Source organism: Rhinatrema bivittatum, chromosome 16, assembly GCF_901001135.1.
Source record: "Rhinatrema bivittatum chromosome 16, aRhiBiv1.1, whole genome shotgun sequence".
Taxonomy (NCBI): domain Eukaryota; kingdom Metazoa; phylum Chordata; class Amphibia; order Gymnophiona; family Rhinatrematidae; genus Rhinatrema; species Rhinatrema bivittatum.
This window is the reverse complement of record NC_042630.1, coordinates 1,905,606-1,932,850: the sequence shown is the minus strand read 5'-3', so window position 1 is coordinate 1,932,850 and position 27,245 is coordinate 1,905,606. Positions and strand designations below refer to the sequence as shown.

Here is a 27,245-nt window from a genome sequence, read left to right as displayed (position 1 = left end):
GGCTCAGACTTCTTTGACCCAAGGAAGTTGTCCATCTTGTCGAGTTGAAGCCAACATCCCTTCAGGGTCTTCTGGGCGCACAAGCGGCATCCACAGACGTCATGTAATGCCCCCAAGCAAAGGATGCAAACCTCATGAGGATCAGTGATCGACATGGTCCTCAGGCACTGGGTGCATTGGCGGAAGCTAGACATGGACCCAAAAAACAGCAGGGTAGGCGATCCAGTGAAACCGTAGGTAAGCAGCAAACGAAAGGATGCCACAAGAGTGTCTTTCTCAAATTTTAATCAAGGAGACATAAAATTTTTATCAAATTGCCCGACTCTGGTAAGTGAGAGGAGACGTACACTGTTGGCAGATTCACGAGATATGAATGTTTATTGTTGACTCTATCCAGACCATCGCCTGTACACTGTTTTCAGACTATTCAGCCCCTGAGGCAGCCACCACATGTGGCGAAACTCGGCCAGAGTCGGGCAATTTGATAAAAATTTTACGTCTCCTTGATTAAAATTTGAGAAAGACACTCTTGTGGCATCCTTTCGTTTGCTGCTTACCTACGGAAGCTAGACATGGCCATGACAGGGCAAAATAAACGGGAAAGATATGGACTAATGTCGGCGGGCATCAATGAATTACAGGTACCGAGGCACCGCCACTACGGGGGGAACCAACTAAGAAAGGAAACTTACTGGAACGTCAAAAACCCTGACTGGGGGGACACCTCGGGGAGGCACCGAGAGGGACCCAGTGATGGACTTTCAATGAGGGACAGTGAAAAACCGCAAAAACGTTTTCCACCAGGCAAAAAGCCAAACATTTTAGAGCTCAATCCAATCGCGATGCTGACAGCTCCATGGAAAAAAAAGAGACTGAAGAGGGACCCTGCATGGACGTGTGCTATAGGGCATGCTCAGTGCGCCTAGTCAAAGTTTCTAGAAACTTTGACATAAATTTTCAGTTTTGGGCTCCATCTGATGATATAACCCATGGGTGAGGACTATCATCCTGCTTGTCCTCCTCAAAGTTCCCTTCCATTATCAGCACTTCCTCTGGGTCTGACGTATCCTTATTCACATCCAGCGCTACCTCCATGGGGTCATCCCTAGTACCACAATCAGGGTCACCTCCATGATCTTCAGGTAGTTCGTTGCAACCCTCCAAATCCATGGAGAACCCCTCATCATCACCAGACGGGCATCCAAGACCCAGGCAGCAGAGAAGAACCCAGACCTTCCTTGTGGACACTCCAGGACTCTTTGAGGAGCACTGAGGCTTCCGGGATGGTGCTCATTTATCCCCTGCTCCCCTCTTGGTTAGGTAGGCCTTAAGAGGAAGCAGAACAAAATCCACTGAAAAATCTTGAGAATCACTGAACCCATCCTCTACATCTTCCACAGCCTCTCCCCCACCTTCTTGGCCCTCCAATGTGTCTAGGCCCATTGGCGAAAGTAGGGGAGGAGACTCCCTTACAGATGCCTTTTTTTTTTTTTTGCTGCTTGCACCTGAAATGGCCATTGCGCCCTCAGCCCTACCAGGAGCCTCTCTAATGGGCCCTGCCAACTGGGTGACTCGCTTTCCACCTCCGCAGAGGTTCCCTCCCCCCCTTGGAGGAACAGGCCGAGCAAAGCACAGCTGCAGTTAAATCTGTGCATCTGAGGCCGCAGGCCCGACAGGCTCTCCCGTGCTCCGTGATCGGCGCAATGCTGTCAGCGCACATGGCGCATTGATCCCGCACTCCCTGCCACGATCACAAAATAGGTCATTGCTGCAAGTCACCCCCCTTTGAGGTGTCCCAGACCCCCGGTAGAGCTCCCAAAATGCTAAATTTTCTTCTCACCCCTGTGCATACTGCAGTGTACAATCTGATCAGCCCCTTAATCAACCATATCCCTTCTCCCTCTCTTAATCAACCATATCCCTTCTCCTTCTCTTAATCAACCATATCCCTTCTCCCTCTCTTAACCATATCCCTTCTCCCTCTCTTAATCAACCATATCCCTTCTCCCTCTCTTAATCAACCATAACCCTTCTCCCTCTCTTAACCATATCCCTTCTCCCTCTCTTAATCAACTATATCCCTTCTCCTTCTCTTAATCAACCATATCCCTTCTCCCTCTCTTAATCAACCATAACCCTTCTCCCTCTCTTAATCAACCATATCCCTTCTCCCTCTCTTAATCAACCATAACCCTTCTCCCTCTCTTAATCAACCATATCCCTTCTCCTCTTAATCAACCATAATCCTTCTCCCTCTCTAATCAACCATATCCCTTCTCCCTCTCTTAATCAACCATATCCCTTCTCCCTTTTCCCTCTCTTAATCAACTATATCCCTTCTCCCTTCTCCTAATCAACCATATCCCTTTTCCCTCTCTTAATCAACCATATCCCTTCTCCCTCTCTTAATCAACCATATCCCTTCTCCCTCTCTTAATCACCCATATCCCTTCTCCCTTCTCCTAATCAACCATATCCCTTCTCATTCTCTTAATCAACCATAACCCTTCTCCCTCTCTTAATCACCCATATCCCTTCTCCCTCTCTTAATCAACCATATCCCTTCTCCCTCTCTTAATCAACCATATCCCTTCTCCCTCTCTTAATCAACCATATCCCTTCTCCCTTTCTTTTTTTTTTCTTAAAGACTCAGCAGCTAGAAAACAAAGGCAGAAGACAGAAGAAAAAGCTATTTTCCTGTATCTGGCCCGTGGATCTGGGTGAGAAGACTGCGACGAGGTTGAGGGAACCAGGGCCCCTGGTTTTGAATCCCTCCGGATATTGCGGGTTCAAGGCAGATCAGGGATCACCCCCCACCCCCGTCCCACTTGCGGCTCTACCTGAGGGATGGCCCACGAAGGAAACTAACATGTCAAGGAACACCTCTTGCAATCTTTTTCTGTCTCAATTCTCTTTTTTTCCCATTCCTCTTTCAGACTGCAGGTTTGCACCTCTCCCATTTCCTGGAGACAGAGAAATACTGAGGGACTGCAGGTAGCGCTTTCAGTTATGTAGCAGTGCCTCAAAGTTTTGTTCTCTGCCTCCATCTGCTGGTAGGGATGCAAAACCCACTTGTCTGAACTGATCTGGGGTATGAACAGGAAACAGGAACTGCTGAGAGGAGAGCTGGAGAGGGGCAGGAGGGGAAAAGCAGGGGCAATAACCAGAGATACAGGAACTGCTGAGGGGGAGAGAGGGGCAGGAGGGGAAAAGCAGGGGCAATAACCAGAGACACAGGAACTGCTGAGGGGAAGAGAGAGGGGCAGAGAGAGGAAAACCAGAGATACAGAAACTGCTGAGGGGGAGAGAGGGGCAGGAGCAGAGAAGCAGGGGCAATAACCAGAGATACAGGAACTGCTGAGGGGGAGAGAGGGGCAGGAGGGGAAAACCAGAGATACAGAAACTGCTGAGGGGGGAGAGAAAGGGGCAGAAGGAGAGAAGCAGGGGCAATAGCCAGAGATACAGGAACTGCTGAGGGGGAGAGGGGCAGGAGGGGAAAAGCAGGGGCAATAACCAGAGATACAGGAACTGCTGAGAGGAAAGCTGGAGAGGGGCAGGAGGGGAAAAGCAGGGGCAATAACCAGAGATACAGGAACTGCTGAGGGGAGAGAGGGGAAAAGCAGGGGCAATAACCAGAGATACAGGAACTGCTGAGGGGACAGAGGGGCAGGGAGGGGAAAAGCAGGGGCAATAACCAGAGATACAGGAACTATTGAGGGGAGAGAGGGACAGGGAGGAGAAAGCAGGGACAATAACCAGGAACAGAGGGACTGAGAGAGGGCCGGGGTGGGTGGTTAGCAGAGGCATCAGTCGGAGGCAAGCAGAGCGACCTTAATCAGAGCTCCAGCTTTCTGTTTCCGGATTGGGATGTAGGAGCAGCTGGCAGAGGTCATCCCCACCCTCCCAGGCTGATGGAGAGGAATGCAAAACCCATTAACCTCTTAGTGCTCACATAGGTCTCATCCCGGGATCAAAGTCGCCTGGATTTACAGAGAACCAATGCAGAATCATTAAAGCTTTCTGGGGTTTGAAGAGAAAGTTTGCGTGTTTGCTTTATATTTCAATACTTTAATAACAAATTACAAAACAAGCTGAGTGGATTGTAATACAGGGAGGGACACAGGTCTAGGTAGGAGGGCTGTGGGGGCATGGACTATGAGATGAGGGATAGCAGGGCCAGAGATGCCCGCAGCTGGGGGAAGGGGTCAGAGGTCAGGGAAGGGCAGGTGTCTATGGGAGGGAGGCAGTCACCTTTACTACATGACAGAAAGACAGACAGACAGTTATGAATAGGGACAGAGAGAGGCAAAGAGAATCAGGGATGACTTCAAGATAGCAAAACAATGTGAGAAGGCGATAGCTAAAGCCAGAGGGATGCAGGGCTGCAGAGAGAGAGGAATAACCAGTAAGAGAAAGGAGGTGGTGAGGCCCTGGTACAGGTCCTTGGTGAGGCCTCCCCTGGAGCACTGCATTCAGTACCGGAGCCCGTATCTCGACAAGGATGAAGACAGGATGGAGGTGGCCGAAAGAAGAGCGACCAAAATGATTTGGGGGCAGCACTGGAAGCCCTATGAGGAGAGGCTGAAGGATCAGACTCTGTGCACCCTGGAGGAGAGGAGGAGCAGGGGGGATAGGATACAGAGCTTCAGATACCCTGGAGGAGAGGAGGAGCAGGGGGATAGGATACAGAGCTTCAGATACCCTGGAGGAGAGGAGGTGCAGGGGGATAGGATACAGAGCTTCAGATACCCTGGAGGAGAGGAGGTGCAGGGGAGATAGGATACAGAGCTTCAGATACCCTGGAGGAGAGGAGGTGCAGGGGGATAGGATACAGAGCTTCAGATACCCTGGAGGAGAGGAGGTGCAGGGGGATAGGATACAGAGCTTCAGATACCCTGGAGGAGAGGAGGAGCAGGGGGATAGGATACAGAGCTTCAGATACCCTGGAGGAGAGGAGGTACAGGGGGGATAGGATACAGAGCTTCAGATACCCTGGAGGAGAGGAGGAGCAGGGGGGATAGGATACAGAGCTTCAGATACCCTGGGAGAGAGGAGGTGCAGGGGGATAGGATACAGAGCTTCAGATACCCTGGAGGAGAGGAGGAGCAGGGGGGATAGGATACAGAGCTTCAGATACCCTGGAGGAGAGGAGGAGCAGGGGGGATAGGATACAGAGCTTCAGATACCCTGGAGGAGAGGAGGAGCAGGGGGATAGGATACAGAGCTTCAGATACCCTGGAGGAGAGGAGGAGCAGGGGGATAGGATACAGAGCTTCAGATACCCTGGAGGAGAGGAGGAGCAGGGGGGATAGGATACAGAGCTTCAGATACCCTGGAAGAGAGGAGGTGCACAGGAGATAGGATACAGAGCTTCAGATACCCTGGAGGAGAGGAGGTGCAGGGGGGATAGGATACAGAGCTTCAGATACCCTGGAGGAGAGGAGGAGCAGGGGGATAGGATACAGAGCTTCAGATACCCTGGAGGAGAGGAGGTGCAGGGGGGATAGGATACAGAGCTTCAGATACCCTGGAGGAGAGGAGGAGCAGGGGGGATAGGATACAGAGCTTCAGATACCCTGGAGGAGAGGAGGTGCAGGGGAGATAGGATACAGAGCTTCAGATACCCTGGAGGAGAGGAGGTGCAGGGGGGATAGGATGCAGAGCTTCAGATACCCTGGAAGAGAGGAGGTGCACGGGGGATAGGATACAGAGCTTCAGATACCCTGGAGGAGAGGAGGTGCAGGGGAGATAGGATACAGAGCTTCAGATACCCTGGAGGAGAGGAGGTGCAGGGGGATAGGATACAGAGCTTCAGATACCCTGGAGGAGAGGAGGTGCAGGGGAGATAGGATACAGAGCTTCAGATACCCTGGAGGAGAGGAGGTGCAGGGGGGATAGGATACAGAGCTTCAGATACCCTGGAGGAGAGGAGGAGCAGGGGGGATAGGATACAGAGCTTCAGATACCCTGGAGGAGAGGAGGAGCAGGGGGGATAGGATACAGAGCTTCAGATACCCTGGAGGAGAGGAGGAGCAGGGGGGATAGGATACAGAGCTTCAGATACCCTGGAGGAGAGGAGGAGCAGGGGGGATAGGATACAGAGCTTCAGATACCCTGGAGGAGAGGAGGTGCAGGGGAGATAGGATACATAGCTTCAGATACCCTGGAGAAGAGGAGGTGCAGGGGAGATAGGATACAGAGCTTCACATACCCTGGAGGAGAGGAGGTGCAGGGGGATAGGATACAGAGCTTCAGATGCACAAGAAACAAATCTTTTTCTGAAGAAAGTTGTACGATAAACACAGAGGATCCTTTAATGGCAAGAAGATTGTAATGAAGCACTGGGGTAAGCTGCAGGGAGCAGCAGTTACAGCCAAAATTACTGGCTGGACCATTTCACTCTTTATGTGCCATCACATAGTTACTATAAGAGGAAGAGACAGACAAACCAGCCATGCATTCCCCCTGCACTGTGCAAAGGGCAGAGAGAGAGGAGACGCACATTTCCCAAAGCTGAGAGAGAAAATCACAGACTTCCCACAAGAGAAGGAGCAGGAAAAACTGCGTCTAATCCTGGGGGAAAGAGGAGAAACAGCAGCGAGAGCAGCAGAGTCTGTGGGATCCTGCTCCCGGGCCAGAACCTGGATCTGAGCAGAGACAATCTGGAGCAGCACCAGAACCAGGATCTGAGCAGAGAGAATCCGAAGCAGCACCAGAATCTGAGCAGAGACAATCCAGACCAGAACCAGGATCTGGGATCTGAGCAGAGAGAATCCGGAGCAGCAACAGAATCCAGACATTGTCTCTGGGATTGCTCTGCTGCACTTTGTGATTTCATGTTAGTGTTCTTGTCACTGTTCGCTCTTTTCTCTTGTTTTTTTTTTTCATCACTTAAGTCTTCCTTTGGTAGGACATGCAGAAGCTCCTGAATCTCAGTGAGGCAGCAGGAGATGCCGTGCCTCCTTAAATCTGGGTGGAGATTTTTTTATTTTAGTCTGTGACATAATCCTGGTGTCAGAGAGGAGGCGGGCAGGGCGGAAGAACCAGCAAAGGAGGGTCAGACCACAAACAGGGAGACCCCTGGGTGGCTGGGGAGAGACCCGGAGGGGTCAGTATGGACTAGCACCCCTTCCCCCAATCATCCATTGTTTTTCCTGTCTTCTCCCAGGGAGAGGCTGGCAGGTCAGTGCCCTCTGCCCCCACCTCTCTGGACCCTGAATCCAGACAGACAGGGGGTGGGGGGAAGTGAGGGCTGAAGGAGTGGCAGAGAGAGAAAGGGGCGTCGGGGTCAGAACCCCTTAGCCCTGTAGGGGTACAGGTCACTCCTGGACCTGCCAAACTTCCTGATTTCCAAGAGCTAAGATCACGTCCCCATCCATTGCTGCCTTTTGAGGGGGGGTGGGGTGTGCTGGGCTGATAAGAAGACAGCACCCCAAGCCTCTCTTCTCCATCACAGCCCACCCAGCGAGGGTCCTTCAGACCAGTTTAACAGGACCCTAACCCTGCCAGTCAGGTAAGTGCCAGCCCTGGCCTGTCTCTGCCCTATTACTCTAACTGGGATTGTTAATGTGCGGCACAGATTAATGTCAGAGCCCCTCACTCACGGGCTGTACTTCACTTTCACGTCTCTGTCTCTCTGCTGGCCGAGTCTCTTGGGAGGGTGGGTGGAGGACAGTGGAGCGGGCAGAGCTGTGTGGGAGGGATCCCACCCTTTTGTACATTTTATATCTGACCCCAGCTCCAAGATGGCATCAGACCTGGGGAGCAGCCTGACCTGCATAGATTGGCTTCCTCAGCTCACCCTCTGCGCCACCATGGAGAAAACCCCCAATGGGGCCACACGCAAGGGTCCTGGCTCCCCCACGGACCCTAATGCTATGTTGAATAAGGAGGAGGCAGCAGCCCACAGGGAAGGGAAACCGCCCTACAGCTACGCTAATCTCATCACTTACGCCATCAACTCCACGTCCGTCAAGAGGATGACCCTGAGCGAGATCTACAGCTGGGTGTGCGAGAACTTCCCCTACTACAAGAATGCAGGGCTGGGCTGGAAGGTAAGTGCACGAGCTTTCCTGGCTGGCATCAGTGGACAGGATTAAAGGAGACCTGCCCTCTGCCCATGTTGAGATCAGTGTATAGGATTAAAGGAGACCTGCCCTCTGCCCCTGCTGGCATCAGTGTATAGGATTAAAGGAGACCTGCCCTCTGCCCATGTTGAGATCAGTGTATAGGATTAAAGGAGACCTGCCCTCTGCCCATGTTGAGATCAATGTATAGGATTAAAGGAGACCTGCCCTTTCCCCTGCTGGCATCAGTGGATAGGATTAAAGGAGACCTGTCCTTTCCCCTGCTGGGATCAGTGGATAGGATTAAAGGAGACCTGTCCTTTCCCCTGCTGGGATCAGTGGATAGGATTAAAGGAGACCTGTCCTTTCCCCTGCTGGGATCTGTGCATAGGATTAAAGGAGACCTGTCTTTTTTCCTGGCTGACTCAGTGTCCTGTTTGTTTTCCCGGAAGACACGGGAATTCAACCCAGATTTGATGCAGAGTGGGGGCTCTGTCCAATGTGGCCAGCTTTTCCCCCCAACCCCCAGGGTTAGCAGCTAAGAAAACAGCAACATTATCTTTACATATATAATTTAAGAACATAAGAAATGGCCATGCTGGGTCAGACCAAGGGTCCATCAAGCCCAGCATCCTGTTTCCAACAGAGGCCAATCCCGGCCACAAGAACCTGGCAAGTACCCAAACACTAAGAAGATCCCATGCTACTGATGCAATTAATAGCAGTGGCTATTCCCTAAGTAAACTTGATTAATAGCAGGTAATGGACTTCTCCAAACCTTTTTGAACCCAGCTACACTAACTGCACTAACCACATCCTCTGGCAACAAATTCCAGAGCTTTATTGTGCTTGAGTGAAAAAGAACTTTCTCTGATTAGTCTTAAATGTGCCCCATGCTAACTTCATGGAGTGCCCCCTAGTCCTTCTATTATTCGAAAGAGTAAATAACCGAGTCACATCTACTCGTTCAAGACCTCTCATGATCTTAAACACCTCTATCATATCCCCCCTCAGTCGTCTCTTCTCCAAGCTGAACAGCCCTAACCTCTTCAGCCTTTCCTCATAAGGGAGCTGTTCCATCCCCTTTATCATTTTGGTTGCCCTTCTCTGTACCTTCTCCATCGCAACTATTTATTTCTACTAAAAAAACAAGCCCCAGGTGATTTACAAATATTGAGCAAACACATAACACAAACATCAATAAAAACTTGTAAAAATAAAAAAAAAGATCATCAACTTCTAGCTATAAACAAAAAATACAAATCCCCAACATCTTCACAATAAGAACTGGTTCCTTTTCAGATGATCTTAACCTGGACCAGAGTTTAAAACCAAGGGCCAAAATGTTAGATCTGCCCCATGCCTCACTATGCAAGCAGTGAAAATGTTGCAGAAACTGGATGGAGCACGGGCCCTAGCTCGTAAACTCATCACCATCCCTGCGGGCTCGCATTCTGCAGCAGCTGCAGGGGTTGTGTTTTCCAGTTATCTGAGGGTAGGACTGCAGAGCCGGTGCTGTGAAGCTTGCTGGGCAGACTGGATGGGCCGTTTGGTCTTCTTCTGCCGTCATTTCTATGTTTCTATAAGTCACATCACCGCTGTAGCAACCTCGATACAGGAATTTCTAGCTGGAGATTTGCCAGCTGAGGATCATTCTGTTCTCTTCTGGGCAGAGGTGAAACCAGGCCTTTCTATCTCCACAGAACTCAATCCGGCACAACCTCTCGCTCAATAAATGCTTCCGGAAGGTTCCAAGGCCCAGGGATGACCCAGGAAAGGTAAGTTACTGCAGAAAAAGTCCGTAGCTTGGTCGAGCCCCAGACATCCAGGTACTGTCCCAGAGCCTCTGTTGGACAGGAGAGAACCCAGGTCCCATCTACCATAGCAGCAGCTCTACCAAGTGGGGAGATAACCCAGCTCCCCTGGTTACTGTACCTCCGAGGGAGAAACCTAGACCTTGCCCTACCAATCAGAAAGACAAGCCCCCGCTTGCTGTCCTAGATGCTGTATGAGTAGGACTTGTTGGATTTCACTGATCCGATTCTGCTTCCAGGGTTCCTACTGGACCATCGACACCTGTCCGAAGGAGGACCTGGTCCTGCCTCGCAGGAAGAGACTCTACCCCCATGATGAGGTGAGCACTTTGTGTATGCGTGTGGTGGAGGGGAAAGAGAGCTTGGGGCACAAAGGGGGAGGGGCCCTAACACTGTTCTTACTCTCCATTCTCTTTCTTCCTTCACTTTACTGTGCAGGACTCTGTGGGGCAGGAAGTGAGTGCAAGTGCCCAGGGTAGCTGCACCGACGACACCCCCTTACCACGAGATGCTGCACGGCCCCTCGTGCAGGACACGGCCAGGCCCCACTCCACATACTGCCAGGTGAGCCATGGGCCCCCCTCCCTGCACATAAATCCACAAGATTGTTTTACCCTCCATAATTCCCCCGCTCCTTCCATCCTGCAGGACACCACTGCTCACACAGTGCAGGGCATCGCTGATTCTCCTCCACCCCCCTACAGTGCCTCCGACAGCTGCAAATTCTCCTTCTCGGACATAAGCTTCCAGGACCTCAGTCACTCCTTCTGCTGCCTGTACAACTCCCTGCGGAGACGCTCCGGCAGCCAGGCAGGTGAGGGCATTGCCCATAGCACATGGCAAACACTGAGGGGACCAAGGCTGGGGGAAAGGGGGGAGGCTGAGCAGTTCCTTGCCTCTCAGTTGATAAGAGAGACACAAATACAGTTTCATGCGTGCAAAGCGGAAGGAGCAGAACCTGCCAAGTAAAAAAAAAAGCAGCTCCTCTAGTTAGTGCTAACTTGTATTTAACATATGGGAGCTCATCTTCAGCCGATGTTGGACAGGAGCTTTCCCTACTACACGAGGTCCTTCTTCAGACGTTGTGTGTGAGCTTTTTAAGTCACACAGATCCCTTCTCCGACTATGCTGACGGTCTGGGGAACTGCCAGAGGTGCGAGCTGCTATGACACGGGGCGTGCTGAGGGACGTTGGATACCGGGAGCAGAGAAATACTGAGATACTATAAGAAGATTTCTCTGTGCCACAACCACTGCTCAGAATCAGCCCTAGAAGGCTCAGGGCTAAGTGCCCACACCGATTTCATAAGTCATGCCTTGCACACAGGCTCGCTGGTGCCACAAAGCCTGCCAGATAAAAATCCATTTCTCCCCGCTCCGGCCCAGCTCTGCCCGCCGCTCTCAGAATTACAGAGCATGCCTGAGGGAGCCACTGCTTCTCACGAATCTCACTTTTCTTCTCTCGCTTCAGCTCTCGGCCCCCTTCCCAGAGACCTGCAGAGTTACTGTATGTACCAAGAAAATCCAAACATTCACCCAGCGGATCAGCAAAGAGACGGTGGCGAATACCCCATGCAAGCACTGCCCCATCCTCCCTATCACCCCCAGCCACGACCACCCCTCACTAGCCCAAGGCAAGGTAAATCAGAGCCATTAGAAACGATTTATGCTTCATATAAAATTATAAATAGTCACTTGTGAATCAGGGACAGAAGAGGGAATGTACGTTTTATCCTCAGTATAAAGTTACAGGGTAACTCGTGCATGGGGGTCAGCGAGGAGAGTGGGTGTTTTATCCTCAGTATAAAGTGATACGGTGTAACTCATGCATGGGGGACAGCGAGGGGAGTGGGCGTTTTATCCTCAGTATAAAGTGATACAGTGTAACTCCTCAGTATAAAATGATATAGTGTAACTCCTCAGTATAAAGTGATATGGTGTAACTCGTGCACGGGGGACAGCGAGGGGAGTGGGCGTTTCATCCTCAGTATAAATTGATACAGTGTAACTCCTCAGTATAAAATGATATAGTGTAACTCCTCACTATAAAGTGATATGGTGTAACTCCTCAGTATAAAGTGATATGGTGTAACTCGTGCATGAGGGACAGCGAGGGGAGTGGGCATTTCATCCTCAGTATAAATTGATACAGTGTAACTCCTCAGTATAAAATGATATAGTGTAACTCCTCACTATAAAGTGATATGGTGTAACTCCTCAGTATAAAGTGATATGGTGTAACTCGTGCATGGGGGACAGCGAGGGGAGTGGGCATTTTATCCTCAGTATAAAGTGATACGGTGTAACTCGTGCATGGGGGACAGCGAGGGGAGTGGACATTTTATCCTCAGTATAAAGTGATACGGTGTAACTCGTGCACGAGGGACAGCGAGGGGAGTGGGCATTTTATCCTCAGTATAAAGTGATAAGGTGTAACTCGTGCATGGGGGACAGCGAGGGGAGTGGGCATTTTATCCTCAGTATAAAATGATACGGTGTAACTCGTGCACGAGGGACAGCGAGGGGAGTGGGCATTTTATCCTCAGTATAAAGTGATACGGTGTAACTCGTGCATGGGGGACAGCGAGGAGCGTGGGCGTTTTATCCTCAGTATAAAGTGATACGGTGTAACTCGTGCATGGGGGTCAGCGAGGGGAGTGGGCGTTTTATCCTCAGTATAAAGTGCTACAGTGTAACTCCTCAGTATAAAGTGATACGGTGTAACTCCTCAGTAGAAAGTGATACGATGTAACTCGTGCATGGGGGACAGCGAGGAGCGTGGGCGTTTTATCCTCAGTATAAAGTGATATGGTGTAAATCGTGCATTAGGGACAGTGAAGGGAGTGGGCATGTTATCCTCAGTATAAAGTGATACGGTGTAACTCCTCAGTATAAAGTGATACAGTGTTACTCGTGCATGGGGATCAGCGAGGGGAGTGGGCATTTTATCCTCAGTATAAAGTGATATGGTGTAAATCGTGCATTAGGGACAGCGAAGGGAGTGGGCGTGCTATCCTCAGTATAAAGTGATACGGTGTAACTCCTTAGTATAAAGTGATACGGTGTAACTCCTCAGTATAAAGTGATACAATGTAACTCGTGCATGGGGGTCAGTGAGGGGAGTGGGCATTTTATCCACAGTATAAAGTGATACGGTGTAACTCCTCAGTATAAAGTGATACAATGTAACTCGTGCATGGGGGTCAGTGAGGGGAGTGGGCATTTTATCCACAGCATAAAGTGATACGGTGTAACTCCTCAGTATAAAGTGATACAATGTAACTCGTGCATGGGGGTCAGTGAGGGGAGTGGGCATTTTATCCACAGTATAAAGTGATACGGTGTAACTCCTTAGTATAAAGTGATACGGTGTAACTCCTCAGTATAAAGTGATACAATGTAACTCATGCATGGGGGTCAGCGAGGGGAGTGGGCATTTTATCCTCAGTATAAAGTGATACAGTGTAACTCCTCAGTATAAAGTGATACGGTGTAACTCGTGCATGGGGAACAGCGAGGGGAGTGGGTGCTTTATCCTCAGTATAAAGTTATATAAGAACATAAGAAAATGCCATACTGGGTCAGACCAAGGGTCCATCAAGCCCAGCATCCTGTTTCCAACAGTGGCCAATCCAGGCCATAAGAACCTGGCAAGTACCCAAAAACTAAGTCTACTCCATGTAACCATTGCTAATGGCAGTGGCTATTCTCTAAGTGAACTTAATAGCAGGTAATGGACTTCTCCTCCAAGAACTTTTCCAATCCTTTTTTAAACACAGCTATACTAACTGCACGAACCACATTCTCTGGCAACAAATTCCAGAGTTTAATTGTGCGTTGAGTAAAAAAGAACTTTCTCCGATTAGTTTTAAATGTGCCCCATGCTAACTTCATGGAGTGTCCCCTAGTCTTTCTACTATCCGAAAGAGTAAATAACCGATTCACATCTACCCGTTCTAGACCTCTCATGATTTTAAACACCTCTATCATATCCCCCCCTCAGTCGTCTCTTCTCCAAGCTGAAAAGTCCTAACCTCTTTAGTCTTTCCTCATAGGGGAGTTGTTCCATTCCCCCTATCATTTTGGTAGCCCTTCTCTGTACCTTCTCCATCGCAATTATATCTTTTTTGAGATGCGGCGACCAGAATTGTACACAGTATTCAAGGTGCGGTCTCACCATGGAGCGATACAGAGGCATTATGACATTTTCCGTTTTATTCATCATTCCTTTTCTAATAATTCCCAACATTCTGTTTGCTTTTTTGACTGCCGCAGCACACTGAACCGACTATTTCAATGTGTTATCCACTATGACGCCTAGATCTCTTTCTTGGGTTGTAGCACCTAATATGGAACCCAACATCGTGTAATTATAGCATGGGTTATTTTTCCCTATATGCATCACCTTGCACTTATCCACATTAAATTTCATCTGCCATTTGGATGCCCAATTTTCCAGTCTCACAAGGTCTTCCTGCAATTTATCACAATCTGCTTGTGATTTAACTACTCTGAACAATTTTGTGTCATCTGCAAATTTGATTATCTCACTCGTCGTATTTCTTTCCAGATCATTTATAAATATATTGAACAGTAAGGGTCCCAATACAGATCCCTGAGGCACTCCACTGTCCACTCCCTTCCACTGAGAAAATTGCCCATTTAATCCTACTCTCTGTTTCCTGTCTGCAATCCACGAAAGGACGCCACCTATCCCATGACTTTTTACTTTTCCTAGAAGCCTCTCATGAGGAACTTTGTCAAACGTCTTCTGAAAATCCAAGTATACTATATCTACCGGTTCACCTTTATCCACATGTTTATTAACTCCTTCAAAATGTGAAGCAGATTTGTGAGGCAAGACTTGCCCTGGGTAAAGCCATGCTGACTTTGTTCCATTAAACCATGTCTTTCTATATGTTCTGTGATTTTGATGTTTAGAACACTTTCCACTATTTTTCCTGGCACTGAAGTCAGGCTAACCGGTCTGTAGTTTCCCGGATCGCCCCTGGAGCCCTTTTTAAATATTGGGGTTACATTTGCTATCCTCCAGTCTTCTGGTACAATGGATGATTTTAATGATAAGTTACAAATTTTTACTAATAGGTCTGAAATTTCATTTTTTAGTTCCTTCAGAACTCTGGGGTGTATACCATCCGGTCCAGGTGATTTACTACTCTTCAGTTTGTCAATCAGGCCTACCACATCTTCTAGGTTCACCGTGATTTGATTCAGTCCATCTGAATCATTACCCATGAAAACCTTCTCCATTACAGGTACCTCCCCAACATCCTCTTCAGTAAACACCGAAGCAAAGAAATCTTTTAATCTTTCCGCGATGGCCTTATCTTCTCTAAGTGCCCCTTTAACCCCTCGATCATCTAACGGTCCAACTCACTCCCTCACAGGCTTTCTGCTTCGGATATATTTAAAAAAGTTTTTACTGTGAGTTTTTGCCTCTACAGCCAACTTCTTTTCAAATTCTCTCTTAGCCTGTCTTATCAATGTCTTACATTTAACTTGCCAATGTTTATGCTTTATCCTATTTTCTTCTGTTGGATCCTTCTTCCAATTTTTGAATGAAGATCTTTTGGCTAAAATAGCTTCTTTCACCTCCCCTTTTAACCATGCCGGTAATCGTTTTGCCTTCTTTCTACCTTTCTTAATGTGTGGAATACATCTGGACTGTGCTTCTAGAATGGAGTAACTCATGTACAGGGGAGAGTAAGGGGAATGGGTATTTTATTTTATCCTTAGTATAAAGTTATAGAAGGCTTAATGTGTATTATGCAAAATCCTATCATGTATGTCTGCATATCCTTGTATGCTAACATGCCTTACACATCTCTCTCTTTCTCCTCAGCTCTCCCCATGGACTGGTCCTCTAATATAGACTCGCTGAAGGAGAGTTTTAAAATTGTTAACAGACTGGACTGGTCCAATATCGACCTATCCCAGTTCTCAGGTAAGCTCTGCCCTCTTTGTCTGTCCCCCAGGATTCTCTGTCCAGTGCTCCCTCACGGCACGAGTAGGAGCCGAGAGACCTCATACTATGATTTTCTGTGTTATTTGCTGGAGATGTCACATCCTGACTGCTGTCTTTCCAGAGTTGATGGAGAGCATCAGACAGGCTGAGCTGAAGAACTGGAGCCTGGAGCAGGAACACACTGCCAGCCTCTTTGACTCGCTTAACCACTTCCTCAGCTGCACAGGCCTCCTGTCCACACAGACCCAGACCCAGCCCCCTACCTCCAGCTCCGCTGCTCTCAGTGCTGGCAAACCCCAACACAGAATGAATCCAGGTACCCTGGATGAGGATCGGCGGGGTTGAAGGGGTGCTGAAGAGCAAGGTTACGGAGAGGAAAAAGGAGAACTGATTCTTACCTGCTAATTTTCACTCCTGTAGTACCACAGATAAGAACCGATTTTCCTTTCCTTGTAGGGACCCAGATCAGTCCAGATTCCTAAGATGCACCCAGGCTCCCCTAAACAATGTGGGACTCGAACAACACTCTCACCATGGAAGCCAGAGCCCCAACAGCCAAGCATTAATGCCTAGCAAAAGTGTGCAATGACATCCAAGCGTCCGCCCTGCAAATGTCCTGCAGACACCCCTGTTGTGACGCCTTAGAATACATCAAGCGCACCCCTTAAACCTTCCAACACCGGACAAGCTTTGCTTCTTTCAGTCACCGTGCAATCGTAGTCTTACCTCCCTTCTTTGAGCCATTCCATAGAGCAAAGAAGTGATACAACGTACGGAAAACATTAGTAACCTTCAGATAACTCAATAATGCCCGCCTTACCTATCAAAGCCTAAGCTCCCTCTCATGAGATAGGAAAGGCTGGAAGTTCCACCATCTGACTTAGAAGGAACAGCAAAACTACCTTCCAGATTCTCCTAGTTGAACATATAGCCATCAGAAAAACCACTTTAAGAGTCAAATCCTTTAACATTGCCCTCCTTGATGGTTCAAACAGAACTTCACACAACCCTCTAAGGACCAGACTCAGATTCCAAGATGGACAAAACCTTCTGCACCAGAAGCCGTAAATTCTTAGCTTGCCAAAGAAATCATACGTCATCCAGATGCGTGGACAGAGGATATCCCTGCTCCTTACCCCGGAGACAGCCCAATGCCAATACTTGGACTCTCAGTGAGATAAAGGCCAATCCCTTAACCAGAACTTTCTATAGAAACAAAATAAGTGACCCTTTAGTCTGAACCAGTTGTACACCAAGACTCGAAGAGCCTCCAAATTTGCACATTCACAAAGGATGTAGAAGGTTGTCAAGCCAGCAACAAGGTGGTAATCATTGCTCTGGAAAATCCCCTCCATCTCAGTTGCCTCCTCGCAAGTAACTCCTCAGTATAAAGTGATACGGTGTAACTCCTCAGTATAAAGTGATACGGTGTAACTCGTGCATGGGGGTCAGCGAGGGGAGTGGGCGTTTTATCCTCAGTATAAAGTGATACGGTGTAACTCCTCAGTATAAAGTGATACGGTGTAACTCGTGCATGGGGTCAGCGAGGGGAGTGGGCGTTTTATCCTCAGTATAAAGTGATACGGTGTAACTCGTGCACGGGGGACAGCGAGGGGAGTGGGCCTCGCCTATTAACACTGAAGACTGTATTCTTGGTGGCGATTTGCTCGGCTTGTCGCATCTCTGATCTACAGGTGCTGTCTTGTTGGGAACCATTCCTTCGGTTTACTCCAGGTACAGTACAGCTTCGCACCGTCCCCTCCTTCTTACCAAAGGTAGTCTCTGTGTTTCCTCTGAACCAATCCATCTCCTTACTTCCCCGGATAGATGCCAGGACACAGAAGAAAACCGCCTTCTTGGCTATCTAAACGTCGATAGACTTGGTGTATCATCGGGAATTCTCAGTCAGCTCGCTTGTTTGTTCTTCACGGGGGAAGGAAACAAGGTGAAGCGGCTTCCCGAGCCACCATAGCTCGCTGATCAAGGAAGTAATCAAGGGAGCTGACGTAGAGGCAGAGAAGCCTTTACCCCTCCAGATTAAAGCTCATTCTACCAGGGCCCAGGCAGTATCCTGGGTGGAAGGTAAGCTACTGTCTCTCTCCAACATCTGCTGAGCAGCCACGTGATCCTCCTTACACACCTCCAGGTTCTACCCCTGGATGTCCAGGCCCGAGAGGGTGGTGCTAACCAGACTGCAGGCAGCCGCCCGCCCCTTCTGGGAGTAACTTTTGTGCATCCTCTTGGTCCTGAGTCCATCTGGTTGCACGCTAGGAATGGAGAAATTACTTACCTGATAATTTCATTTTCCTTAGTGTAGACAGATGGACTCAGCATCCCGCCTATGGCTGCCCAGGAGAGGCACCAAGGAATTGCCCATGAGGTGAATCTCGATTCCATGAGGTTACAGGTAAGCCGTTGCCCTATCCCTAAGTTCAGGGCAATTATAGTATTGCTAGGATTCAGCGCTTATGTTGGTTGAGTACAGTTGCTGTCTCCAGTTTTTAATCAAGCTGAATTGGATAAACTATCACATATGTCTACTCCCGCAAATCCCCCTCCCCACCTCTCACCTTAACCACCCCTCCGCTACGCCCTCCCCTCTCCCTCTATTCCCTCCCGCCTTCCCTCTCCTCTTTAGAATCGCACCTGCACTTCCTCAGAACATCGTGTCAACCGATGCCGCCAACACCCTATCTTGAGTTGCTACTGTATATATCCCCCCCTCGTTATCAAAATTTTTCCCGTTCCCCATGCTTTCATTTTGATCCTTCGAATCAATGTATTTTGTTCAATTTGATCCTCCGAATTTAATGCTTTTTACTGCATATTTATACATGTTAAAGTTGTTACTTTTGTTGGTAATGTGCTCATTGTTAAAATGTAAACCGGAGTGAAGGCCATCACCAATACTTCGGTATATAAAAAACCTATAAATAAATAAATAAATAAATAAATAAATATCCAAATTCTAATCAAATTCTTTTTGAAGAGAATACTGAAAGCCTGAGGTCACTGCAGGGGTAAACCTAGGATGACGTCAGCTTTGAAACCCGTCTCCATCTGCTAGCAGCGGAGCACATAACCCATTGGATCTAAGTCCATCTGGCTACATGCTAGGAAAATCATAATCCTTGAAGATGCCCGGATTAGTCATACAGAACCCCAGTCCGTACACCCTGCCACTTCCAACCATTCAGCCTGATGTGTTGCTGGTCCCAACCCAGCCTGCGGCTCTTCTAACTGCTGAATTCAATGCAGAGAAGCCTGGCTGCAAATGCTGCCCATATACTCAGAGCCAACATCTCCAAAAATCCTTCTGAAGTGAAGCTCCAACTTACCATCTTGTACGTCCCTCAGAACGGCCAAACCTGCTACTGGAATGGCAGTCTTCTCAGAGACCCCCAACACAGAAGCGTCGACCTTCTGGAGAGTCAGAAGCTCTGTTTCATCTGGCAATGAATAAAGCTTAGTCATAGCCCTGACAACCCTTAAGCTGGACTCTGGAGGGTCCCACTCCAGACCTAGCAGCTTCTTCATCGACTTATGGAAGGGGAATGCTTTAGTCGGAGCACACAAACCATCCAAAGTGGGATCCGCTCCCTCCTGGGACAACTTGATCCCCAACTCCTGAAGCACAGGGGGAATGAAAGAGCAGAGCTCCTCTCTTCGGAAGAGGCACGCCACCTTGGAATCGTCCTATATTTCCACCGGACCTCACATCCAGCATTAGGTCTGCCAGCAGGGAACCCCCTGATGCCCTGACGCAGCCAATGGATCATTGGAGTCTATATCCTTGACTAAGCCTGCCTGTGAGAAAAGACCCAGAACCTGGTGAACGCTCTCCGAACGCTTACTTTACCGGACGCAGGGCTCTTCCTGGCTCGAGTCTTACCCTCAGAACACAACCAGGACCTTGAATTACCCTCTGATGCACGTTAAGCTAAATAAGCCCTGTGCATAAGTAAAATAAGCTCAGGAGAGAAGGCTTGAGGCTCATCTGAATCCAAATCCAAAGGGGGAATCGGTCCAGTCCAAACTCCCCTAACCAGGGGAGATTCGTCACCATGAGAGCCAGCAACGGCTGCAGTGAGGATTCCCTGTTCTCTGCCACTGAAGCAGAAGACCCTGCTGAAGCAACAAACATGGCCCCCGTTGCCACACAGACACCCCCCCTCCGCGGAAAACCTAGACCTTCGGGAGACTGTTGTTGATCTAATTGTCACAGCAGCAAAGACAGCAGAACCCCCTAGGAGTTGTCACCTCTTATGGCACTTGCAGCACAAGTGGGCCTGACTGAGCCACAAATGCAAACCCCCGCCAGAATGGCAAACTTTGCCGCACAACATGACAACATGGCTGGGCCATGCACCACTACCACTGTGCTCACCAGAGATGCTTCTGAAATGCCAAATGCTGCTGCTCAAATTAACCCCAAACCCAGCCACTGTGATTCAAACAACAGGAGGCACTTGCTGTGTCTTTTTTTTTTAAACAAACTTTATGCCAAACAAAACAACTAAGCCCTGGTCATAAAGAACTAAGTGTGTAATTTCCTGCTCCCTTGGGCTACAAAGCTGCCTCATGGGGGATCGGGGATCTGTCCACCTGACGGAATCTAGGATCAAGCATTAAAAAGGGCACCAACCCCATGCTCGTCCATCTCAGACCAGGGAGGATGGCCCCTAGAAGGATCCGGAATCCTTCTATTCTTCCTAAAAGTTTCTCTTCAGATTGTAGGTTTTACACATCTACATCTGCTGGAGACAGAGAAATACTGAGGGACTGACTGCAGGTGGCACAAGGGTTTATGAGGCAGTGTCAGTGAAACTTTCTCTGTCTCCATCTGCTGGCAGGGATGCATAACCCAGGAGTCTGGACTGATCTGGGTACATACAGGGAACAGTGGGGTTAAGGGTGACAGGGAGTAAGAGAAATGGGAAGATACATTTTTAGATGCAGAAGAGAGAACCTGTAGAAGGGTAAGCAAAAAGTCAGCAAGGAAGAATGGAGAGGGAATTACAGAGAAAAATATCCTGAAAAATCCAAACAAACCACTTTCTTTTTTTTTTTCTCTCTCTCCCTCTCGGTGCTGGATCGGTCTGCAGTGAACTCACTTGGGCCCTCAGGAGGTTCATCAGGGATCTGTGTGCAGCCTGCCTACTCTGTGATGCCAGCATACCCTATCCAGGCACAGATGGCGCCTGCATATAACCAGCAAGGTGAGTGTCACACGCAGGAACAGAGAGACAGAGACACGCGCGCGCACACAGAGGAACAGGTCCAGCCTATCCTGCTGTAGCAGCTGGAGACAGCGAATACGTGTTGATGATGATGTCACCGGATAAAGCTGTGCTGTCTCCATAACCTCCTGCATGGGAACTGACACAGAGAGAGGGATCAGAAAGAACGAGGGGAGAGAGAGACCCTTTCCTCCCCAGCAGGAAGCTCCCACTCCAGCACTTTTTCCCTCCTACTAATGTCACTTTTTTCCTCCTCTCCTCAGGGCAGCACATGGGTCTGTCCCCGCAACTCCCTGCCCCCCGCAGTCCCGGTCATGATGGCCACCACAACCCCCCGAGGTACCCGAGCAACAGCGAGGACATCCACGATGACTTTGACTGGGACTCTATTGCCTAGCAATTGAGAGACAGACTCAATCAGGTCCTACCCCACCCCGGGGCAGGAAGGGGAAGAGAGAAATAATCTTAAAACCCCCCCCATCCTTCTGATCTGCACATGAATCCTGCTGGAAGGAGGGACTTAAGTCTTTGCTGCACTGATTCTAGAGTTTTCACTGCTGCCAACCTTCAGGGGACTCACAGTGAGTGGAAACTCTGCAAGGTCCCCTGCTCCCTCCTATCGTTCCAGGCTGCCAGAGCTGCAGAATGAACCAGAAAGCGAGATCCATGGCCGCCAGCACTGCACCTCACCAGGGGGCAGGTCGGTGGCACTACCTCCCCTCCCCTCCCCTATCCCAGAACCCAGCGATAAGCGAAGGCTTCCAACGCACAGCTCTCTGAGCCCGATTCACTTCAAAGTAAAAAATGTGGCACTACCTCCCCTCCCCTCTCCCAGAACCCAGCGATAGGCGAAGGCTTCCAACGCACAGCTCTCTAAGCCCGATTCACTTCAAAGTAAAAAATGTGGCACTACCTCCCCTCCCCTCCCCTCTCCCAGAACCCAGCGATAGGCGAAGGCTTCCAACGCACAGCTCTCTGAGCCCGATTCACTTCAAAGTAAAAATGTGCACTACCTCCCCTCCCCTCTCCCAGAACCCAGCGATAGGCGAAGGCTTCCAACGCACAGCTCTCTAAGCCCGATTCACTTCAAAGTAAAAAATGTGGCACTCCCTCCCCTCCCCTCTCCCAGAACCCAGCGATAGGCGAAGGCTTCCAACGCACAGCTCTCTGAGCCCGATTCACTTCAAAGTAAAAAATGTGGCACTACCTCCCCTCCCCTCTCCCAGAACCCAGCGATAGGCGAAGGCTTCCAACGCACAGCTCTCTAAGCCCGATTCACTTCAAAGTAAAAAATGTGGCACTACCTCCCCTCCCCTCTCCCAGAACCCAGCGATAGGCGAAGGCTTCCAACGCACAGCTCTCTGAGCCCGATTCACTTCAAAGTAAAACATGTGGCACTACCTCCCCTCCCCTCCCCTATCCCAGAACCCAGCGCTTCGAGCCCGATTCACTTCAAAGTAAAAAGTGTGGCACTACATCAGGCGCCTTAAAGGATCCCTTCCTTTGCCCGTCCTGCTTAGGAAGTTGTGCCCAAAGCTTATATTTTAGTATATTGTGTGTGGTAAAGGAAAATTGGTTCTTACCTGCTAATTTTCGTTCCTGGAATATCACGGATCAGTCCTCACTCCTGGGATTATGGCTCCCTTTCAGCAGGCACTGCCATATAACCTGGTGCGCCACCTGCACTCCCTCAGTATTGACCTGTACCCAAGCCATGAATATCCCTACAACAACCTTAACTCAAATAACTTCCCATAAATGAGCAAGAGGAAAATAGGTTAAACCCCAACAGAAACTCCAAACCAGGAGAACAAACTTGAAATCTTAAGCAGCTCTGCATCCTATATAAACCAGAATCAAGTCAAATACAAGTGGACTCTCCCGCACACAGGGGCTGATCCGTGGGATTCCAGGAACGAAAATTAGCAAGTAAAAAACACTTTTCCTTTCCTGTTCATACCCAGATCAGTCCAGACTCCTGGGGTATACCAAAGCTTCCTTAATGAGGGTGGGCCTGTGAGAGACCCGCTCAAAGAACACTCACCAAAGCCCATGGTCTCCAGGGCTTGGACATCCAATCGATAATGTCTGGCGAAAGTGTGTTACAACTTACAGGTAGCCACCCGCCAAACTTCTTGTGGCGACACCAACTGACATTCTGCCCAAGAAGTCGCTGGAGACCAAACTGAGTGCGTCCTCAAGCTCTCCGGAACCGGACGCCCCTTACAGATATAAGCCGAGCTTATTGCCTCTTTCAACCATCTTGCTATTGTAGTCTTTGAAGCCTTATGACCCTTTTTAGGACCACTCCAAAGTACAAAGAGATGGTCAGACACCCTGAAGTTATTGATGACTTTGAAGTAACGCAACAAGGCCCGCTTCACATCCATCATCGCAGGTCTTTAGCTTGCGCGGCCGATGCGTCCAAACTGAAAACGCCGGAAGTTCCATTCTGGTTCAAATGAAACGCTGACACAACCTTCGGGAGAAAAGAGGGCACCATCCTCAAAGATATCCTTGAATCAGAGATCCTCAGAAAAGGTTCTCTGCATGACAACGCTTGAAGCTCCGAGATTCTCCAGGCAGAACAAATGGCTACAGAAACACCACTTTCAAAGTAAGATTCTTTATCGTTGCCCTTCTTAAAGGTTCAAAAGGAGCCATACACAACTCTCTAAGGACTAAATTGAGGCTTCAAGAGGGACATATCTTCTGCACAGGAGGATGCAAATGCTTTGTCCCTCAAAGGAAACGAACCACATCTGGGAGAGTAGCCAACGACTGTCCATGCACTTTGCTTCGCAGGCAGCCCAAGGCCTCAACCTGAACCTTAAGAGAACTAAAGGTTAAGCCTTTTACCAAGCCTTTTTTGCAAAAACACCAAGATGTGAGCTATCGAGGCCTGAGTTGAGACTATCCCTTGACCAGTATATCAGGACTCAAAGACCTTCCAGACCTTTACATATGATAAAGACGTGGAAGTCTTTCTAGCCTGCAACAGGGTGGAAATGACATCCTCCGGGTATCCTTTCTCTCTGAAACATCTCCTCTCAAAAGCCAAGCTGTGAGACAAAAGCGATCCACCCTCTCTGAAAATATTGGACCCTACCACAGACGTTTTCGCAAATGTGCGAGTCTCAGCAGATCGTCCACTATTGACCAGGTCCGCGAACCATGGGCGCCGTGGCCACTCTGGAGCCACCAGAATCACTTCACCAGAGTGATTTTCTATTCATATTATTAATTTTCCTACAAGAGGCCACAGAGGGAACACACAAAGAAGAATCCCTCGAGGCCAAGGGAGCACTAGAGCATCTTCTCCCTCTGCTCCATGTTTTCTTCTGTGACTGAAGAACCGGGGCGCTTTGGCTTTCTTCCACAGGCAACAAATCAGAGCCATCGCCATCGCCTCCTCCGACAGCTCACATTTCTCCGGGAACCAGCTTATGGCGACTGAGAAAGTCCACTCCGGCAACGTGAGAGGCTGCTAGCATATCTAGATGCTGTTCTGCCCAAGGAAACAACTCCTGAGCTTCCTGGGCCATCGCTCGACTCATGATTTCCCCTTGTCGACTGATATAAGCCACCATGGTCGCGTTGTCCAACAAGAAGCGCACTGCGCAATCACTCAACAGAAGCAGAAACACCGCCAACATGTACCTCACTGCTCTGGTCTCCAAATGATTGATAGACCAGGACTGCTCTTCCTCAGACCACTGTCCTGCGCTGACTGATTCTGGCATACAGCTCCCCAGCCGATGATACTGGCATCCGTGGTAAGCACCATACAGTCTGGGACCTCTAAGTCCACTCCGTGCTGCAAATGCTCCCGACAAGTCACCATGAAAGACTGGACCTGGAAGACTCCTCGAGAGTCAGTGGAAGATGAATCCCACCGGGAAAGGAGCGCCTGCTGTAGCGGCCTCATATGCGCAAAGGCCCAAGGAACTAGCTCTGATGTTGAGGCCATAGACCCTGACACCTGGAGGTAATACCAGATCCTGGGCATCTCCGCATCCAACAGGCTACACACCCAATTCTGCAACTTGAGAATACGACCCTCAGTCAGGAAAACTCTTCCTGCCCTGGTGTCGCAGCGTGCTCCTAAGAAGTCCAGAACCTGAGAGGATGCTCCTAAGAAGGCCAGAACCTGAGAGGGGATGAGATTACTCTTCACCCGATTCATCATCCACCCCAGCGCCTCCAGTTGCTGCAAGTCTTGAGCCACTGCCTGAACAGCAAGAATGTCCGACTTTGCTCAGATAAGCTAGTCGTCCAGATATGGATGAACTAAGATGCCCCTTCTTCTGAGCGCCGCTGCCACCACCACCATCACACACCTTGGTGAACGTCCATGGCGCCGTTGCCAAGCCGAACGGAAGGGCACAAAACTGAAAATGCTTGCCGAGAATCAGGAAGCCTAGCAAGACTGCCCCAAAGAAGAGATGCTGCAGAGCGATTGTTCTCCTGGGGGAGGAGGGAACTGGCCCTACCAGTTATACCCCTCCTGGTGGCATCTGAACGAGCCAGCCCAGGGGTCCCCGACCCCGTGCTCATGTTCCTCGACACCAGGAGGGATAACCCCATCAGGGCCTCACAACCTCCTGGGAGGGTAACCAAATAGAATTTAAAATCTCTCTTTTTTTTTTTTTTTTTAAGACTCCAGGGATTGCACCTCTATCCATCTGCTGGAGGCAGAGAAATACTGAGGGACTGCAGCTGGCACACTGTGTTTTATGCCAGTGTAACTTTCTCTGTCTCCATGCTGGAAGGGAGGCATAATTCCACACGGCTGGACTGATCCGGGTATGAACAGGAAATCTACATTTCAGGTGATTTCTGTGCACAGAAGGGCAAAATCAATTATATTTTTTATTTTTTTCAAATAAAAGGAGATGGTGCAAAGCATCATGGGTAATGGTGCCAAAAGCAAGACACAATGCCCCATTCTCTTGCCAGGCGAAACCAAGCTGTGTTCTGAGGTAAGGGGTGGTATGGAGAGGTAACAATTGCAACTATGTATTTAAATGTACTTTATAAATGTTTCAATGGTACCATCAGGGCAGCCATCTTGGGCACTGACACCCCCAAATGACAAAGCAGTCTGGCTGTTTCACCAGACAAACCAAATGGATCAAATGACAGCAGCACGCATGAAGAGATGCCCGATTCCTGGCAGCAAGAAGATCAATAGGAACCAGTTTGAGGGTGCACACGATGTCAATGCCATCCCAGGTGGAGCTCTGCAGGAGCTGCTGAAAAGCCGGATGTTGCTAACCAGTGTGTACAATTGACTGAGCGAAATCCCTATCCCCTGCCCTGGGCCTGCTGCAGAAAAGCACTTGCAAATAGTGAGAAAACCTGCGCTTTGCCGAGAGCAACGGGGTCAGCATGGAAGCAAAACCCATATTCAGGTATTTCTGCCGCGGGGAGATTAAGCTCCACCACTGGCTGCCTACAAGTGAGGACTCTTATGTAAATAAGAGCATCCAGAATGGGCTGGCTCCTCCCCTGGCGCCTGGGAGAAAAGTAAGAGGGGTTTACCGGACATATTTAATGCTTTTTCACTTTCATTTCTATGTACAAGACGTGGAGCGTTGCACACACGTGAGCCGCCTGGAGAATGCAGAATACACCAAATCCCAGCGCCTTAGTCACGTTACACATTCATTTTGCCAGGATAAAGTTGCCTCATGTTGTAGTCTGTCCACACTGCCTCTGTTCTGTTTTGCCTTTTGCATGCCTTATTAATAAAAGAAAACCCAGACAGGGGCGTTTTGCACTTTCTGTGAGTGAGTTTGTTTTTTCAATGCCCCCACGCCTCTGAGAAGTAGATTTTTCAATGGTGAAAGCCTTCCTTTGGGGCTGGTTGATCCAGTCCCGATGTTACCAGTCCGATATCCCCAAGAAAAGCAGGAATGTGTGCGGTGGAGGAAACCAAGGACTGGACCAGGCTGTCCTGAAAGAGTGAGCAATTTGGTGAGCTGATTGGCTGAAGAGAGCAGGAGAAATCACCCTCTTCTGATGGCAGAACGGAGCATAAACCTCGAAAGAGGAAGTAAGGCAAATCAGCTGCTGCCCACTGCCCTCTGAGAAAAGTTATTACAGAATGGATTCCAGGCACACGGGTCTGTACAGGG

The 27,245-nt window shown here is 49.3% G+C and overlaps 1 protein-coding gene across 5 annotated transcripts; it reads left to right on the top strand.

Annotated features, from left to right (window-relative positions):
* Positions 1-6,930: 6,930 nt before the first annotated feature.
* Positions 6,931-26,892, top strand: FOXJ2 (forkhead box J2). Of its 5 annotated transcripts, XM_029581895.1 has the most exons (11): positions 6,937-7,513; positions 7,739-8,054; positions 9,770-9,844; positions 10,120-10,200; positions 10,319-10,444; positions 10,529-10,694; positions 11,351-11,518; positions 15,743-15,844; positions 15,987-16,181; positions 20,971-21,084; positions 21,369-26,892. In XM_029581895.1, the coding sequence occupies exons 2-11, from the start codon at positions 7,746-7,748 to the stop codon at positions 21,500-21,502; spliced, it is 1,470 nt and encodes a 489-aa protein (XP_029437755.1). In that variant the 5' UTR covers positions 6,937-7,513; positions 7,739-7,745; the 3' UTR covers positions 21,503-26,892. The 5 variants fall into 5 exon arrangements, with proteins under 5 accessions (XP_029437756.1, XP_029437758.1, XP_029437754.1 ...); XM_029581894.1 differs by having other exon boundaries at positions 6,936-8,054; XM_029581896.1 differs by lacking the exon at positions 11,351-11,518 and having other exon boundaries at positions 6,931-8,054.
* Positions 26,893-27,245: the final 353 nt, after the last annotated feature.

What these genes read in the sequence shown, in the direction of transcription:
- FOXJ2 (XM_029581894.1), top strand. Translation starts at nt 7,584, where the DNA reads ATGTCAGAGCCCCTCACTCACGGGCTGTACTTCACTTTCACGTCTCTG. An exon ending in CCAGGGATGACCCAGGAAAG is followed by an intron (nt 9,845 to 10,119) that starts GTAAGTTACTGC and finishes TTCTGCTTCCAG; the next exon opens with GGTTCCTACTGGACCATCGA. An exon ending in ACGCTCCGGCAGCCAGGCAG is followed by an intron (nt 10,695 to 11,350) that starts GTGAGGGCATTG and finishes CTCTCGCTTCAG; the next exon opens with CTCTCGGCCCCCTTCCCAGA.